This window comes from Notothenia coriiceps, unplaced genomic scaffold (assembly GCF_000735185.1).
Source record: "Notothenia coriiceps isolate Sejong01 unplaced genomic scaffold, NC01 NC01_scaffold00001470, whole genome shotgun sequence".
Taxonomy (NCBI): domain Eukaryota; kingdom Metazoa; phylum Chordata; class Actinopteri; order Perciformes; family Nototheniidae; genus Notothenia; species Notothenia coriiceps.
In genome coordinates this window covers 316844-337031 of record NW_011334171.1, presented here as the reverse complement: position 1 = coordinate 337031, position 20188 = coordinate 316844, and the positions used below count along the sequence as shown (strand labels likewise).

The following is a 20188-nucleotide window of genomic DNA, read 5'->3' as shown; positions in this document are numbered from 1 at the left end:
GAGTGAGTGAGTGAGTGAGTGAGTGAGTGAGTGAGTGAGTGAGTGAGTGAGTGAGTGAGTGAGTGAGTGAGTGAGTGAGTGAGTGAGTGAGAGAGAGAGAGAGATCTCGCACAACCCGATTTATACATTCCTTAGTAGTTCAATAGTTCAATCGCAGAGTGGATATTTAATCTCAGCCCATAACTTCCCCTTTATTATGTTGGCCAATTTTTGTAAGGTTAAGTTTTCTTCCCACAGTATTTATTGTATATTAAACGAAATCTGAAGAAAAACATCAACTCGTCCGAGAAAGCCTGCTTTGGTTAATCTATATTGGAAAAGAAAGTGAAGCATTTCAATATCTCAAATTTGCAAGGTCTTTTAGAGGCGTAATCATGAGCATATTACACAGTATCAGTATCAATGTAAATCTGCCGACCAGCTAATGCTCTTAATCCCGTAAATCACTCCGAGTCATCTAACACGGGGCTGATGGGTACTGAAATGGAGGTATTTGGCGCTCTGATCGTTACAGGAATTGACGGACAGTCTCACGGGACGGTTAAGGCCCGGTTCAGGTTTTCAGGGCGGTCATGCACATAAATTTGAGATTAATAAATGTCACTTATTTTGCAGTCAAAAAAGAAGGGCAAGGGGAGGAGAGTGAGCTGGGAGGGGCGATGAGGGGAGAAGACATTCATGTAGGAGAGACAGAAGGTGAGAGACACACAGAACAGATGAAACGGTGCACTTTTGGGAGGGCCTTACGTAGACTGCATGCCCTGCTTGGGGACTTTTGATGTGCTGCTGCGACAGATGTTAAGCTTTCACCCTCAATGCAGAGTGAATTTGCTCATTGAGCCACATGTGCGACTGGCAAGGATACGTTCCCGATCCCCTGATACTCTTGCATCAGCGGTCTGATTTATATGTGCGTAACTCACACATCCAGTCACACACAGTGAAACACAAACGCACAGATACGCACTCGTAGTTGTACGCGCACACAAGCGTATTCTGATACTGACAGATGAGTGGGACAACTGTTGGGTGTCTGGAGAAATTCCCAGTTAAATCTGTCATCTCGTAGGCATAATTCAAAGAGAGGTTTGAGGGACTCGTGCACCTGTGGGTGCCATGATCGCTCTGTGATTAGAAAGCGCTGCAGGAGGGGAGGCCTTTGGAGAATGTGATGTGTGATTTGCATGAGCTGTCAATCATTTTCGTCTCCATCCTGTCAACTCGACAAGAGCAAATCTAAATTCCAGCTTTGGCAGCTTTTTCTTCTCTCTAAAACCCTTTCAATTTGTGGTGTTTCTCGCCACAAACAAACACTGTCGTACCCAACTATTGAAGACTGTAGGCATCCCCACTCCCATCCTAAGACCCATTATTATCTTTTCTAACAGGATCATGCTTACTGTTTTGGATGAAGGGTAGCATGAGTAACATGCAGCCACAGCGTCAGATTATCTCCTCCACTCTCGCATCAAAGCCCTGCTTCTCAAAATCTCTTCCCAGAGCCCCCCCTCTCCCCCTTCTTTTGAGCTCACTGTTGTGCACTTGAGCTAAAGGTCTAACCATTTATCAGGGAACCCAAAATAACCAGGTCCGTTCTAAGGGGAAATTAAATATACTTCTTAACCAAGTAACCACCCAATTAAATCCATGGAATGAAGGAAACAGGAGAAAGTAGCTAAAGACAGCTCATCACCCCTCTTGGGAATATAGGATATACGACCAATCGAAAGCTTAGCACAGATATATATGCAGATCTCAGCTCCTTGCTCTCCTGGCTCTATAAACCCCTGATCTCTATTTAAGCTTTATTAACTAATTGGCAATCTCAGGACCCATTGGCTATCTGTTTGAAAGCGATGAGTACCTGGGGGCAAAAGCCACTATTTCCAGAAGATCTGGTGTAGCCAGCGGATATCTGTGCCAAGATGACCTTTTCTGTGCGCTGCTCATTGTTTATACTCTAACTAACGCTAGGATGGAGTTTGAGTTGAGAGAAGACGTCTATGACAAGATCGTTTTACAAGTAGCTAGTAAACAAGCTAATTCATCAAAAGCTAAATCATTGGCTGTTTTCTGCCTGTTCTGCTCTCCACAAGGACCTTTTACATGCATTCAACCAAAGCCTGCTGAAACATTAGTCAATAATACTCAAACTACAAAGTGAAACCAAATCTTGTGTCATTCCTAAATATTTCTACATGTAAATGCATCATCTGTTTATCGATATCAACTCTTTGTAGTCTAAAGAGATAGACTGTGCCGACATGTTTGCAAACGCTGATGAATAATTTGACTTGATTTTGACATCCCAGAACCAACAGTGATATATTTAGGCTATGTGTTCAAACATAGAAAAGCATTCATGTTGTGTTTTATAAGTTATTAACTCAGTTAATAGTTAGCCTATTATACGCTCTTTGAATACTTTTTTTGGGGGAAAGTGTTTAAAAGAGTGAAAGAAAGGCCTATTGGATATTATTTTTGATTTTGAAAGTTGTGCTTGGACTTGGATACAATTACCACAATACTTTTCCACCAGGAAATCATTGGGTACGTAATGCGTTTCTTCACGATTTGGACAATATAGATAATGCGATACATTTAGAAATGTATTATTGTAAAATGTCTCATTGTGTTTTCTTTGTATCAGATGTGTGAACTTCCAATCATTCTTTCCCCTGACCCATAGAACAGATTTTGGGCAGACACGCATTACACATGCATTACGGCCGAATAACTATTGCATTCTAAGCTTGAAAGCAGTGGTACATATTTTCACTACACCATAAAAATGGTCTGAACGTGTGTGGTTCTTTGTGCATAGGGATACTCACTCATGGGGTCAGCAGCAGGGTTCTCACACAGCTCAGTCTTAGCCTCTCCGTTGGGTCTCTCGTTGGGTTTCTGGGCCAAACGGGATGACATTGTTGCAGCTGTGACCACAGCCTTGAAGCTACGCTTCCGCTTTTGTACGTTCATCTCAGGGTGGAAGATAATAATGTACACCTTGGGCATGTAGAGCATGCCCAGTGCTACTGAGGCACTAAGGTTCATGGAGATGGTCAGGGTGGTTGTTTGAATATACAGCTGGAAGAGAGCACAGACAGGAGAAAGGTGATGTTAGTACAGACTGGAATGGCAACATACATAATACAAAAGGGCAATTCCTTTTTATGAGATTAGGCAGTTCTATGTAGCACACACATTAGTAATTTTAAACCCTTATCAAGAAAAATGAGAGACAAAGGCGCTATGATGGTTTAACATCTGTGTCCAATTACAGACAGTCACACTGTGGAGCACAGCGAGGAGGCAAAACCTAATAATAACCATTGCCTGATAACAGAATGTGAGCATCCAGCGAAAAAAATTCATTGCCATTTCTTCAACACTGGAGTATAGAGAAACTTTTATCAAGCATCATTGGAGAATAGGTTTGTTTTACTCATATAATGCAACACTTTTTCATAATACCTAACTAGTTCTTTCTTTGATAACCAAATATTATAATCAGATACATACTGTAGGGATGTGGATATTTGCTATGTGTGGCTGTGGAGAACAGAGCAATCATGCGTACGGTGAAACAACCCAGCAGCGTTATTGAAAGCCTGACCTAGAGCTACTTAGTCAAGTTGAAGACTGTTCAAGCTTATTAATGACAAAAGCAGAAGCATCACCATGAGTGTAGCAAAACATCCTCAGCCGGCCTCCTTTCTACCACTTTGTCCACCCAGACCCTTGATTGATAGACTTCACTGTCCGTCACATGTTGCAGTCTTCTTTCCTCTGCCCTCATTTTGGATCATTTATCTCACCACTCACAAATTCATCAGACCAATGTTTAGCCGCTGAGCTATTTCCTCCTCCACTAAGAATTCCTGGAGCCAGTCGCAGTCCTAGAGTACAGCATGGACTAACAACACTGCATCTGCACTATACAGCAGGTCTACCATTTATTTTTCAAAAGCTCTGCATGCAGTGGAGAGCAGCCTGTGAAGGGCTCTCACTGTGTTAAGTGGCAAGATCATTCACAAGACTACCATTCATGGGAGCACTACACAGGTACGTTCTCTTAAATGTGTTCCACATAACATTCCCTTCAGAGGTTACATAACACCTTTCACATTGATATGTGATAATTACGAGCTTACATAACCCAGATCACGCTGCAATATAAGTTGACTCATATTTGATATTGCCACTTCGTCATATGATGCTGATTTCAGAAAAGGGTAGGGAGGGCAGTTATTCAGCATGTAAGAGCCTCTTTTTTCATGTAAGGGTCTTAGAGGAGAAAGAATTGCTTCAAGAGAGGAAATTATTGTTTCAAAAGCAGACCACCCAAGCCCCCTCACTAATCTACTGCACTCGAAAGCATTAGATGTCACTTATATGCTGCCAGCCACTGGGGATGTGAGCAGAGAGGGGATACCATTGTAAACACATCAGCCAGTACAGTGTATCTGCAGAGCAGCGAAATGCTCACTGATTCATTGAGAGGCAGAAATGTCACCATTTGCATAGAGTTTTTCTTGGTAAATAGCAAGACTAACAGTAATTTATTTCCTACAAGGCACTCATTTACATGCCAGTCATGCCTTTGTCTACCATTCTCCATTGTGAAGCGTGATATCATCAACATGCCAATACACTCAACTGCCTCTGTCTCTCTCCATTGCCTCCTGTTTGCGGAGCAGCATGAGAGGCAGCAATCTGGCTGGCGCACCATGCATAACTGTATGAATATCACAATGCCCTCAGTGAGCTCTGTTCTGTGTGACTCCGAGCTTTGGGTGAGCGTAAATGTTTTACTCTGGCTGGAGTCTGAGCTATGAACTCGTGATTAGATATTCGTGGCGACCGATCAAAGCATTGCGAGCAGTACATGGGGTCAAATATAAATCACCAGAGAATCTCCATCATGGGCTGTGTTTCCATGTTTGGTAGTTGGTAACCTGTCTGGTATCCATAGCAACACCACAGAGTTTGGTGAGAGCAACTAAACACAGCTGGAATAAGCTTTAATGAGATTCTGATACCTTAGACGCGGCAATGCTGACCCTATCAGAACTGATTTATTGACCATGCAGAGGAGTTGATTCGGAAGCGGGCGCACAATGAGTGTTTGGTGCTTACTTATATTCATATCACACAAGCAAACACACACACAAATAACGTGTAGATATGTAGGCTCCACTCTCTCAGACACAGCTACACATGCACACACACATGCACACACAACACACCAAATCCTTTTTCTTACTGCCTCTAATCACCGAGACAGGATTTATCATTGTGCCTCTCGATGAGCTTGACCCAAATTCGTAGCCCCTCTCACCCACCACTCGAATGTTTAGCTTGTCACAGAACATTCATAATTAATTACCGTTGCTTTAACATAAATACATACATGAAGTAATTTTCACAACTGCTTGGCAACCCTGTATTTATAGCTGCAGTAATGATTTATTAACGTCCTCATCAAGCATCAAATCAAACGGTTGCTTTTGAATGTTACATCCCACAGACAAGCGAAATGCCAACAACAGCCACAAGAAGCGACATTTAGACAACAAGCTGTTGAAGGGTGATCCTCATAATTACACCCACCAGGGATATACTTACTGCAAAGGCAATTTAGTGTGGTATGGTTGAGTACTACAAATGCACATAGTGATAAGGACTTGATTCAGTAAGTGACAATTAGGATGCACTCTTGCCTGTTCGAGAATGCCTTCAATAATGAATCCAGGCGGTTTGTAGTCTCCTCTAAACTACCTGGATGTCTCTTGTTGTTTTGGGTGGCCTACTTTCTAGCTGGGCTCGTCATGAATTACTCTGTCTGGCTTTGTGATGCAAAGACCTTTTCGAAATTGGAGGCAGTGCTCTCTGTGTGGATGGCTTCCCCTCATTTTGACTCTAGTTTGAAGCCCAGAAATAGGGACTTCCTGCACAGAAATAAATATGATGTGACACATATAAGCTTCTTAACATGTGTCAGAGCAGATCATTAGTAGATCATCAATCTGACATTCTTGCTATTGATGTTTCCCTGATATCATTCGTTGTGTTTACACCTGCTGATATGTTTGTCTCTCTAATTAATGCCTGTATCCATCAAGCTCGAGTTGGAAATCAGTGCTGCTGTGTACAAAATTCTACTGGTGGCCCATATTTGATCCAAACTTTAGCAATAAGGGTGAAATTGTATGATAGTTCTTAACTTTTACAACCAGGGCAATATTTATGAGAGGAGAAATGTTTTGGAAACGCTTGATGGCAATAACCTCTTGACATTTTTTGACACTTTCTGCCGAAACCTCACAACTTGTTTTGCTGTGGGGAATATGCATCTTTCCAACAATGATTATTCTGTCAGAACAAAGAATTTACAGGGTTATAAATAAAACTTTTACTGCTCAAACCTTACAAACATTATATTCATGAAGAGAGGTAAAATGGCAGGGCTACATAATTTGAAACATGTGACCACATTGTTTCAGTTTATTTCCCAAGACAGGCTAGTTTACAGAAATATATTATTTCTCACACCTGGACAAAGACCTAAAGTAGAACAATGCATGTTCTCAGTGGAGGGGCGTGCCACAGCCCACAGATGGTTTCAACATCTTTGCTTTGTGTTCACTAAACAACAGATGGAGTTTGTGTGTGGCATGTTTGGTAAAACAAAGTGGATTGATAGCACTGATAATTTCATGGAGCTGAGTCAAATTACCTGCTATTTCAATTTGCATGAAATGTTTTTAGCCAGACGAGCGGCTTGCCAGTGTTTACTTAACGTTCATTATATAAATCACATATTTCTACAAATCATTATTCATGCTATTTATTACATTCTCCAAGGAGATTTGTTTTCAATTTTTTTTCTCTGTTTGTCAGTGAGATAATGGAAGAAATACTGGGTCGACTTTTATGGAACGTGGTGGAATGATTTCCATATTATATTTTGGAGTGGATCCGAACCCAGGTAAAGCAGAGATATACCTTATTTGAATAACCTCCTATGTAATTTTGGTATATTTCAACATATATATTGTTGGCAATAAGTAACCTGCAAGTACTTCAGACACGTATACCTCAAACTGCTGAATGTAATCATAATTTCTACCTTGTAGAGGATGTTGTTCAAATGACGTCTCCCTCTCTTGATTAATACATCTTCTTTATCTAGATAATCATCATCATTTTCAAAATAAAACCCACAACCTTCTATAACACTTGAGCAGCTATAGCTTCTTGCCTCTGGTGCAATGTGCTCCGATTGAAACTAAGTAAAACAACTGAGGCAGAAGCTTTAGTTTATTAATACAAAATGGGGAAAACTCAATTTCTTACTTGGTTGTTATAAAAGGTTGACACACACACACGTAATCCCAAATATACACATGTACAACAGGACCAATACACATGCATTATATATGGGGAGATGACGGGCGCTTCCAGGTCGGTGCCTGGTGACTTGCTACCTGTGATCCTTTTGTTCTCGAGCCGATTCATGAGCTACTCCTGCCTCTAAAAGACTCCCATATCTCCGCGAGAAGTGTCTAGTTCAATTCCCCTCAAATCCATTTGTTCTTTTGAGAGACACAAGAGAATTAGAAGTTGCAATTTAAATGTAACCTGCTGGAATAAGGACGTTTTGGGCACGTATAGAATGTCAGTACTAATGATACTTGGCAGTTTGTTCTCTTAAAAAAGGCTTGTGGGTAAAGGAGACATCTTAAAAGGGCATAAGTGGTTTCTATACACATATTGAGGTATGTTAGTTTTCTTGACATGAAGTTCTCCTTCAAGCGTGACTAAATCTTGTGGGTGTTTTACTAGAAAGTTTCCGTCTAGATGGATTCAGCCTCAGGGAAAATGTTTTTATCGACAGTATCGTACTCTTACTCCTCTTAACTGTGAGGTACATTCTGCTTTGTGGTCAAAGACGTAACCAAACAATTGACTTCTCATGTTTAGTGACAGCGACCTTTTACATGTATTCATTAGTGCCTTTGCTTAGAAAATAGCTGTCATGTTACAAAAAGTGTTTTGTGATTTTGTTAGTGCTTTTTCTTTCACAGTTCTATGCTGTCTGATGTTCAAAGCTCTGTTTGAACAGTGACTTGCCAGAGTTTCTTTTATGTGGCCCGAGGACAGCTGAATTTGGATGCTGGTGACTCTGATGAGTGTTAAGTAGTGTACTCAGGACATGCAGGTGCACAGGAGGCGAGGGGAGGGCTCTGTGATCTTTTGTTACTGTTTTCGCATGGCTTCCCTCAACATGGGTTTGAATGGGAAAAACAGAGAGGAGGGGGAGGGAGTCACAGGTGTGGAAAATATGGGCATCTGAATGGTGTTGAGTTAAAGAAATTACACTCAGTGCACAGTCATGTCTGCACAATAAAACGTAAGGTCGAACAGCCATCATTTTGGATTATCACTTGCAGCTGGCATCATTCTATTTTTGTAATCGGCAAGTATTATTTAGCCATGTCTAAAATTAAAGAATAGGTACTTATAGAGTCAGGATATGGTGAAATGCATCACACTGTATCCCATTGAGCCTCCAACAGTTCATTCACACGCACCCCCAGAGCATCCATCTGTCATCTATCACCAATGACACATTTCCTTCTTTTTTTTTTGGGATCTGGGGGATGTTGTGAGGAATGTGTGCTCATACTGAAAATGTAAGTATAAGAAAGCTGTAACAAGTCGATGATAAGGGAGACCTTTGTTACCCTGCAGATTCTGAAAAGGATGTGTTCAAGACATGCAAAGGCTCTTCTCACTTGCAGTGGCTAGGGAGTGAGCAGGAGTGCGCCCACAAAGGCCATTACACCATGATGCTGTGCTGTGAACTGAAGTTGAGTGCAAGGCAGGAGCTGGTGTGAAGAAAGAGTTAACTGTATAAAGGGGAAAGATAAACACATTACTGCCTCGCTCGTCGCTGCGAGTAACATAATGAACTCCTAATCGCCGCTGAGGGTGTAATTCATCTATGAAATCAGCTGCAAATTGAGATGAAGAAAATCAGTTTCTGATCCATCTCATGCAGTAGCTTAGTAGGAAGGATATTGAACGGCGTGCCTCTCAAAAGGTTAGGAGTAACACTTTCCTGTCAGCATCGATATTCTGAGAGTGGAAAACTTCCCCTACACGCCGTCATATACACACGGCCTGCCAAGCAGCAGGCGCAGCTCACAAGTCCTGCCGATGCATCTGTAGTCTGCCGTGTGCTTGCCAGATAAGCAATGACTAGCGTCTCTGGTCAAAATGTCATATTCTCAATCAACTCCAGTAGCAGCGAATGTCAAATGCTTTGTTGAGTAGAGCGCAGCTGTCAAGAGAGGGAATGTGGTGAATCAAACTTGCATTTATCCCCCCCTTTCTCCATGCATTCCTCTTCTCCCTCCACGTCCACAGCCAGCTTGTCTCTATCTCCAGAATAATGCATAATAGTGAGGCCAAGGAGGGAACGCGTGAAGTTGATGGCATCTGGAGCCGCCGGAACCCCCATCCGTATCAGCCCGTATCAGGAATTCAGGATTCTTGTGCTTAACATCAACCTTCTCTCCGCCTTTCTATGCATATTTTTGTCTGGGGTGGTCCTAGCGTGGGTTTCCATGCACTTCGGAGGCGTGTGAATGTGAAATCAAAAGAAAATGAACCCATAACTTATACATTCACTAAATGTGTGTGTGTTTGTGCTCCCTTTATAAACTGCTTGAATGTTCATGTTTGTACAAATACATGTGCGCATGTGTTTGAACAAGATAAAAACAGGGCGAAAGAATGAAAGAGACATTTGTAAGAGGAGGGAGAGACACAGACAAAGAAAAGGGTGGCGACAAAGAGAGGGAGAGGAGGCTAAAGAAAAATAAATGACTCACCTTCTCCGCCGACTGGGCTGTGCCAAAGAAAATCGGGATGAATGCCAGCCAGACTATGCATGTGGTGTACATAGTGAATCCAATGGGCTTTGCTTCATTGAAGTCTTCTGGTACATCCCTTGTCTTGATGGCATAGATGGTGCAGGTAACCATCAACAGGATGCTGTAGCCCAAGGAGCAGATTATCTGGAGGTCTGTGATGTCACACTTCAGCACGCCGCGGGCCAGCTTGGGGTTGATGGTTTTCTGCTCATCGTAGTCGATAATGGTGTTAGGAGGGTCCACGGCGAACCACATCAAAACGCCTAGCAGCTGCACGCAGATAAGACTGGAGGTTATGGCAATCTGTGAGGTGGGACTGATGAAGCGAGGGGCCGTGACCGTCTGCTTGCCTTGCTCGAAGATACGATAGATGCGGTTGGTCTTGGTGAGCAGCGCTGCGTAGCTGATGCACATGCCCAGGCCCAGGAAGATCCTCCTGAAGGCACACACGGCTACATCAGGCTTGGCGATCATGAGGAAGGTGATGATGTAACACAGAAAGATGCCTGTTAGCAGCACGTAGCTCAGCTCCCGGCCCGATGCCCGCACGATGGGCGTATCATTGTAGCGAACAAATGTCGCCATGACAAAGATGGTGGCAATGATCCCCAGCATGGCCAGGAAGACGGGGATGATTGCCCAGGGAGAGTGCCACTCCAGCTTGACAATTGGAATGGGCTGGCAGGCGGTTCGGTTGGGATTGGGCCTCATGTTGTAGACACAGAGTCTGCAGGAAGTCTCATCATACTGGTACTGGTAGCCATCACATAGCTCACAGTGCCAGCAGCATGGCATGCCCTTTACCCTCTTCTTCCTCTCTCCAGTTTTGCAGGGCAGGCTGCACACAGAGATTGGCACCTCCTGCTCCCCATCTGGCCACTGAAGCTCCTCCAGCTGGTAGAGAGATGACACACAGAGCAAGAAGTTAGGGTTAGTGATGGAGCAGTAAGCCAGAAGTACCACTGAATATAAAAATGTATGGGGATAGTGTTGTGTTTTGTGCATGCCCCAACATACACTCCTAATTCCTTTATTGTTCTTCTCATGAGGTAACGTTCTTTGCAAAAACCAAGTACAATGCAGCTGAAGGATACAATTACCTAATACAGCAAAGCATCTTTATTGCCAATTTCAGAGGGATTGTCTTTTTTTATACTTGAATTTAATTGAAATCCCCATGGCAACAGAGCTTACCTTCGTTCAGTGAAATAAAGAAATGTGAAATGCAAAAGACATTGTGTTGTACTGTAATACAGAAGCCAGTGAGGTATGAAATATGTGATGATAAAGAAGGAACATGGGACTCTAGGATTGCAAATGCCTCTTTTAGACGTTGCAGAGCTATTTCTATTTATGATCTTGTCATCAATATGAAAAGTGCAGTATACAGGCAGAGAAGAGTTATCTGAAAGTCCAATTCAAAAAGGCCCTGAGGTGTTTCATGGTTTAGGATCAAACTATAATCTCAATGTGCAAGTTGCCTTAAAAAACCGTGAAGAAATTGAATTTTTTAGGGTTCTTACATATTTTGTTAGTGTGCTAAAAAAGCTTTCATAAAACTCTGATCTTTTGATTTATTTTGAAAGTGCACTGAACCATAACTTTAAAAGCAGCAGAAGATTAATGATTCTGGTATGAGCCAAGTAACCAAAAATAAATCATTTGTAGTCCAAAGAAACATAGAGAACTACATATTCCAGTAGTATGATGGTTAAACAGATTTGTATTGCCCTCTAAAACTGATTTAGTATGACAGATTTAAAGGGTGCTTTGAGACAATGAGTTTGAAACAGCCTACATTAAAATCGTTGAGTGGCATGGCATAAAACTATATTGAAAATGAATAGCAATTCATTTCCAGTATAATTTCTATTGTTTGCATTGTGCCTCGATGTGAATTGAATTCATGAAAAGGAACCCTGTGGAGCTATAATAGCTCTTTGAAGCATGATCTAACGGAAAGTCATAGTATGCTGTAAAATGTCATAGTACTATAGTATGTCATAAAGTTAATACAATTCATGGGTAAGTATGCCTTAAAAAGTCATAGTATAGTGTGCCATTAAAAGTTATTGCATATAATTTAATAAAAGTTAAAAGAGGAACACTATAGTGTGTCCTGTACATTAACAAAGGGTCATAGTATAGTATTTAATACAGTATAAAGTCATAAAAACGTCATAATGAATTATGCCGTAACCAGTCAGGGTATAGTATATCATAAAAAGTCATACTGTAGTATACTATGACAAAAAAGTCATGAAAAGTCATGTTGTAGTGTGTCGTAAAATGTCATAGTTACTGTAAGTATGCTGTAAAAAATCATAATTTAGTAAGTCATAATAAGTAAGGAAAAACTATAATTAAAAAAAGTCATAAAAAGTCGTAAAAGATGCTGATATAATGGTCATATAAAATCATAAAACGTCATAGTGAAGTCTGTCGTAAAAAGTTATTGTATAGTATTCCATTAAAAATAATATTAAATATCATTAAAAATCATAAAAGCTCATAGTATAATATGTCGTAAAAAAGCTCATAGTATAATAAGCCGTAAAAAGTCGTAGTTTAGTATATCATTAAAAGGTTCAAAGAATATAAAAGTACAGTATGATGGTACATTTATAGTAAAGTACAGTATGATGGTACATTTATAGTAAAGTACACATTTTTTACATTTAGAATGTTTGGTTGCAAAAAATCGTATTATCTGACTACAGTAAGACTGCAGGCTAACCCAACACAATTCTCCATTTTCTTTTAATGGTAAGATGCAGGAAATATTATCTGACTATAATATCATGACAAAGTATATGTCAATACATGTTTAAAAAAGCTAAAGTATAGTGTTTTGAAAAATGTCATTAAAAGTCATAAAATATGATGTCTGAAATATTCATAGTTTAGTATTTAATTAAATAAGTCATAGTATAGCATGTCCAAGTATAAACAAAGCAATAGAAAGGTATTTTGAAAAAGTCATACTACTGTATAGTTTGTCAGAATTTTATGAAAAATGTCATAGTATGTTTAAAAAGATAATAGTATAGTATGTTGAAGATGTCATTAAAGATTACCGTACAGAAGGTCAAAAATGTCATTACAAAAATCATGTATGTCCAACATTTTAATAATAAAGTTATAGTAAAGTATGTCAGGCTGCCTCGGGTAAATATACGCAGATCTAGAAGCAGTCAAACTTGACAACCACCCTGGTCCCTGGTAGACCCCCCCCCCCCCCACACACACACACACACACACACACGCACACACGCACACACGCACGCACGCACGCACACGCACACGCACACGCACACACACACACAGTGTTTTTATTGTGTACCTGTTTGACAAATGTGTTGTTTCTGTAGTGTCTCTGTAGATTATCATCTGCCATTTATCTGGGGGCATGAAGGTGCCATTTGTTATTTGGACAATGAATGGTGCACACTGGAAAACCTCCGGATTACACACAGCATGGTAACAGTAATGAGACCAACAGCTCTGTTGCTATGGAGACTGGATGCAAGAATGTTGACACTTTGGACTCATTTTCATTTGGGGTTTCACTTCAGCTGTTAATTATACAGTTAATTTGAGTTTTTGTGAACAGGAACAGCCTTACATTGAATTATCAAGGATCAAAACGTGTAAAAGAATATCCTTTGAATTATCCTTATGTGTTACTAAACAAGGTGATAGCTATTGGAATATAATTGCACTGTAAGAGCATTTTGTTAGTAATCACGCTAAAACAGAATGCAGCTCAAATCTCCAGCAACAGACGTTGTTCCACCTTTGCCATCCAATCCATTTGGTGAGTTTAATTCTTGTGAACCAGAGCCATTATGCAAATGTTTCCTCATCTGTATGTAAATGTCATGTTTTTTTGGGGTGTAATCTGAGTTACGTAGAAATGTTCATCTTAGGTTTCATCCTTTCAAACAGTGTGGACATTTTCAACCATGTTTGCCTTGAAATAAAAATAAAACTCATCAGTTGCTTTATTGTCCACATGAATCACCCAAGCCCATTCTTGTGTTGTGACAGTGAGATCTATCATTGTAGCTGCAAACCAACACCTTTCACCTATAAAAAGCAGCACAGCGGCTGTGTTCCAGCTCTACACCTAGCCTGATATTAGGCACTATTTTTTGTGTAGGTAGTTATTCAAAGCTAGCATGAAATGAAAAATACCCAATCCATGTTGGTATCTCATGGGCTCAACTATATGCAAAAAAAAAGACATCATTTGTATTGATATGATTTATCTTGCTCTATAGATGTACCTTAAATTCCATATGATTATAGATTTAGAGTTTAATCATGTATAGTAGGACCAGGCGTGGGGAAACTACCGAGCACAGGAGTAACATAGGAGGTGTTTATTTAGGTGTCAGTTCCCAACAACAGCTCTCTGCTGCCAAAAACTGAACATATATGGTTTGACAGTTTGGGTTAACAACATGTTTTTCTCCTCCACCCACTGAAATCACCGTCAGTTCTCTAAACCTGTGCAGAGGGAAAAGAGAGATCTGAACAATGCAGTGCTGTCTGTTGGTAACTGTCTATTATTTTTTTTAATTTCTTACTTTGTAATGTATAACTCTAAAATCAAGCCCTCACTAATGTTAAGTCATGCCCTGATATCCTTTCACAAGAGGAAAAATATCAAACTCCTTTTAACAGCAAATCAAATGTGACACACTAGCATTTCCCTCACAAACTGATTTAAAAGAAAGATTGTCAGTTCAATTGCATGTTTTTTTGTATCTCTACACAAGCATCTGGTGACACATTTGATACTGAATGAAGAAATAAAATGCTTCATTTAATTAAGTCTAGACTAAAAGTAACTTCCTGTAAAACTTTGGAATACGATTAACATTTGCCTTAAATTAGTAGGCAGCACATCAACTAAAGTGTGGGTGAACATGTTTCTCTTTTCATTGTTGGAGGAATATATTACTTGATTTATCTTCTGGGTGGAGAGTAACACTCCCTCTTTCTTGCTAAATTGCACAAACACAATCATTTTGTACCCAAAAAACACCAATTAGACTGAAAGAGAAACATGTCTGCACCTGAGCCCTCTCCGTATTTGAAATAATGTGCACCACCTTGTCATTTCAATTTTCAGAAACCACACAAAATATCCAGGCTTGTAAATCGGTCGCATCACTGAGCTTAGACATCCTGTTTAGATAGTATTCAAATGGCATTTTGTCAGTGTGTTGTGTATCCAGTGAGTCGTCATACCCTGAGCTGGAGGTTCTCCACCCACTGTCCTACTATCTTATACTCTGGGGTGGAGGAGTTGGTCATCTGGAACTGGTACAGGTCATAGCGTCCTGGAGCATCGCCGTTTTTGTTAAACATAACAGAGGTACCGGCACTGCCTGTACAGAGCGAGAGAGAGAAAGGATAGAAAAGTGTTAGCTGTTGTGACACAGAGAGAAACACATACACTTTGAACCCTTGTGTTTTTCTGTGTGGTGTTGTACGTGGGCCACACCTGGGAGCACAGAGTGTTTGATCTGTTACTCCCAGTTAAAAGCTCAACACACAGTGCCCTATATCCTCAACCTTTTATGATAATCACGTACAGGGAAGCATGCTCCCTACTGACCAATACAGCCCTTCCTCACCTGCTTCCTATGCAGCATCACGGCCGCCACAATGGCCTCTGGAGGAATATATTTTCATATCCCAAACACTTGGATATATCAACTCTCAGCTGTGCTTTCATATCGGAAATTCAAATTAACGCATACCTCCTCAGGTAGGAAGAAATGCATTTCAATCACACAGTGGACAACAACAGGAGATGCAGGGAGGATAAACAGGTCACCCGAAGCATCATACGGTCCCCATATGCTCGCAGTGTGCAGCAGCCTGTCTCAAGCAGAGCCCTGAAGATTTCTCTAATTAGCTCAGAGGTCTGCGGACACCTGAAACATTACGCATGAGGAAAATGCATTTTTTCAATTTGAGGGAGCTCTCGAGTCTGTCAGTTGTGTCTACCTGTGCATATCACTCAATTATGACTGCAGATCATGTGCAGAGTAGTGTGTTAATTCCAGGTTAATTCAGATGTCAATCAACTCGAGATCTCTCTTATAGCAGTAAATGTTGAATGGCATTAATGTTTTCCCATTAATGCCATTCAACATTTACTGCTATAAGAGACTGTAGTAGTACTTTATTTGTATACATGAGGTATGCATTGTTAATGAGGTCAGTTGAACCATCCCAGAATGTTTAGAGACAATGAGGTCTCTGCAGGTCTCCCTTGAAAAAGAGATCATTGATCTCAATGGGATTTTACCTGGATAAATAAAGGTTTTGAATTGAATTGAATGAACAAGTGGTGCGTTTCACAAGTCTATTCACCTTGACACTGCATATAGTAGCTTGTAAGCACAAATGGAGATACCATTTTTTAAATGGGACAGGGGGGAGTCTGATGCCACTTGGCATGGGAATTAAGTACTTTAATAGCTTTGGCTATAAAAAGTAAAGAGAGAGGACCAGCAGCATATGTCCAAAACACTTTGGGAACATGTTGTCTTTTGTATCTGGAACAGTGCTCGTGGCTTTTGGATGCAAGGCCACTGCACCTTTTCCTTAGTTTCCAGCCAGGAGGGAATTTTGTCTGCCTCCAGTGTTTCTTCCAAGGACATTTGTCATTGAGCATTCAACAAAAGTTTCTGGCCAAAAAGACTCTTGTTAAACAAGAAAGGCAGAGGTAACACTAGCAGGAGAAAAAACAATGTCAGACAACAGAATATGAGCCCAGAGTATTAAAACACTGTGGACATGCACCCAAAGGCTCCTTTTTGACCTTGTGACGCCGCTGGGCATTGAGAATGTCAGTTTATAAGACTTGAAGTGTCCTTTGCAATGTTGATGCAGAGCCACAAATCCTTTACTATCTGCTGTTGCGCTTTGTGACAGGACAATATATATATTAACGATTACATTAATATATGCAGTGAGAACCGCAGAGCACTTCACCAGGACGGAGCTGCCATCCATGGAGGACCTCTACACCCGGCGGCTCAGGAAGAAAGCCCTCAGGATTATAAAAGACAACCATCACCCCAGCCACAAACTGTTCTGTCTGCAGCATCAGGAGTAAAACCACCAGACTCAGGGACAGTTTCATCCTACAGGCCGTAAGACTATTCTTCACCTGAGCTTGCACTATTTTTATTTGTATTGTTGTTTTTTATATTTATTTTGTTATATCTTGAAGAACCTGCGATCTGAGTTTTTTTTAAACATTACATAACTACACCGTAGCTGTGTATATGTTATGACAATAAACCTTTGAATCTTGAATGCAGATATGCCAATACTGGAGTAATTTGCCGGTGCAGTCTTTTTTGTTTCAAAGTAGAACACTAATCATAGCTATCCATGTGTCTGCACAGAAAATGAATCAGAATTAATTTCGAGTGAGTAGGTGGTGAACACTCTCTTAGTGTAAAAACCCAACAAAGAACTCGGTGGGTGACAGTCACCCTCCTGTCACTTCTGCTTCCACAAAAACAGAGAGTAGACTGGTTGACACAGTGAATAAAGATGTTGACAAGGTATTGACTCCTGTGAGCAGGAGCTCTGGCAGGGGAGCGATCCTTACTTTACGCTTCAGCAAAAACATGCAGCAAAACAAACAAACACACAAAGTCATTCAGTAAAGTGACATGAGTGATTGGGCACTTGGCGCTCTTCAGCTTTAGAGCAAATAATTAAGCCGTGTCTCTGCATGTGGAGATACAAATGCATTAGAAATTCCTTTTTTGTTTTCTATTGCCTGATATTTTCAAGGGAGCAAAATGGTCTGTATTGGCTCCTTAGTGAGAACGCTGTCTAAGATGAAAGATTTATGCATTTGCATGTGGCTCTGAACTAAAACATGACAAAAAAGTGCACCACCGCTGTGCCGAGCAGAGTGGGTGGACCGGGGATCCACTGCTGTGTTTCTCTCGCATCATTATTCTCTCCTTTTCTTCTGCCTCTCAATCTTCAGCTCTGTGACTCCAGCACAGTGGGGAGATCAACAAAGGAGGCTTACACTCCTTCGCTCTCAAACATACATTAGCAGAGGCACGTACACAGAATAATGTGCGTGGTTCCAGTCTTTGAATGCAATAAGGGGCAGTGAGATGTGCCTGACGGAGCCTCAACCGAACAACCTCTGCCTGCCAGGGAAAAGGTTTGAGAATATAAAAGCCAGACAGGAAGGAGAACAGGAGGTGAAGTAGGTATTCTTGGCTCGGGTGAAATGAACCGGCTTATTTGTCAGCGCCACAGGAGGGTAAATGTTTTTTAGAAAATGAAAATACCCCCAAGAAGTCAACACAACCTCAGAGGGTTATTTAGATTTAGGACTGCAGATGCTCAGTCCCATGCATGAATCTGCACCTAGTTAAAGTCTGCTGAAAAAGTTAGCCGTGCAAAGGCAATTTCATATATTTGGTACTTTAGTTCCACCTAAAAATGTCTCCTCACCTGCTGGAACTCTGCCCTGCTGCCATAGCGACAGAGTTACAGTAGAGAGAGGCTCTTTAGGCTTTATCTCACTGACAGAGGTTTGGTTTCACGTTTGTTTACAAGGAGTTGTAAGGCAAGGTAAGGCAATTTGATTTATATAGCACTTTTCAGCACGTGGCGATTCAAAGTGCTTTACAGATTAAAAGACATTTAAGAACAAATACAGCATAAATACATTATTAAAAAGGCATTTAAAGACTTGTAAAGACTTAACCGTGTAAACATGATCAACATGCTGCTTACACTGATAAAACAAATGTGCATAGGATCAATGGATTAATTTATATTCAGGATGAGATGCTATTGTTTTAATCCCTTAAAATAAAGATTATGGAGACATTTCATACTTTTTTACGATCCCCAATACCAAATAAAAACAAAAAGGTCACATCAGTGTGCACCAGGTGACATGTTCCCTCATTGTGATAAATATGATCTAGTAATCTGCAGCTAGAAAGACTCCTGTTTGAGTAAAGTTTGCTACCATCTATTATGCCCAAAAAATACTAAGCCTTTAAAAAATGCAATTATACATTTATGACATATTTATAAGATTAACGTCTTCAGTAGGAATGAATGTGACAGCCTATGCTATAGGGAGGCAGAATAGGCAAGTCAATCTAAAATATAGATATATTTCAACGCTGTATCCAAATAGACTAGTAGAAATGTCAGAAGTTGGATCCTGCCCTCTGCTTCGCTCAGCATAAAATGAGGAATGTTTTACATGAAGCATAATGGATCAGGCTTTAGCAGCATTACCTTGTGAAACCCTGTGTTGCATCATGATAATATATGATCCTTGAATCTGGTTCTCAGCTGTAAAAATAGGTTTGTGTTGTTAGTTGAAATTATTTTCAGGCAAGGTTACTTATAGGAACAAAGATCTTCCTGTGCCAGAGCCAGAGGAATTAATAAAAATCAAGAAATAACAACTCAAAATGTATGTTTCGACTGAAACTGATCTCAACGGGATGGATTTGTCACTCGATTACAGATTAATTAGGAAGACACAAAACAACACAACCTCCCAAACTGAAACCAGCTACCATGACAGAATAATGACGCAAAATTAAATGGCATTTAGTCGTATAATAAGGCTAGAAATCTGTTCAAACTCCTCAAGTTCTACCTCTGTTAATGACTGATGACACTATTATAGCGGGATTTAATCGGTTTTGCTACCGAGAGTTTGTTCTTTTTTGAACACGTGACACACTGAATGAAAGAAATATTTTAAGTTTTTAAGTTACAGTATGTTTTAGCAAAAGGTATTTGAAAGAAATATGAATCCAGAATGTCCATGTATTGTATGTTCATTCATTTAAGAAACAACAAATATGTTGTTTATTAGAATTAAGTTTATATTTTGTGCATAATTTTGTGTTGAAAATATACACTGAAATAAGACATAATAAAGAATAGGGTTGCAAAATTCTGGGAATTTTCAAAGATGGAAACTGTCCATGGGAATTTATGGGAATAAACTGGGAATTTTCAAAATTGAAGGTTGGCTCTTCATAGGGAACTTAAATATAGTTGGGGAAAGTATATTTTAGCATAATCTTGACTAAAACAAGTACACTTGAATATCCATACCATAGCACACTGCTTACTGCATGGCTATTGAGATCACACAAAGGTTCGCAACAGGCTACACAAATCTAGAGACTGCCAAGGCACAC

The 20188-nt window shown here is 40.3% G+C and overlaps 1 protein-coding gene across 2 annotated transcripts in view; it reads right to left on the bottom strand.

Moving 5' to 3' along the window:
* grm7 (glutamate metabotropic receptor 7) overlaps positions 1-20188 on the bottom strand; it is a 64780-nt gene that overhangs the window by 1827 nt on the left and 42765 nt on the right. For both annotated transcript variants that reach the window (XM_010790337.1, XM_010790342.1), the window contains exons 7-9: positions 15204-15343; positions 9903-10838; positions 2835-3087 (exon numbers count right to left, since the gene is read on the bottom strand). In XM_010790337.1, the coding sequence (XP_010788639.1) occupies positions 2835-3087; positions 9903-10838; positions 15204-15343 (1329 nt within the window). The remainder of the gene's footprint in view (positions 1-2834; positions 3088-9902; positions 10839-15203; positions 15344-20188) is intronic.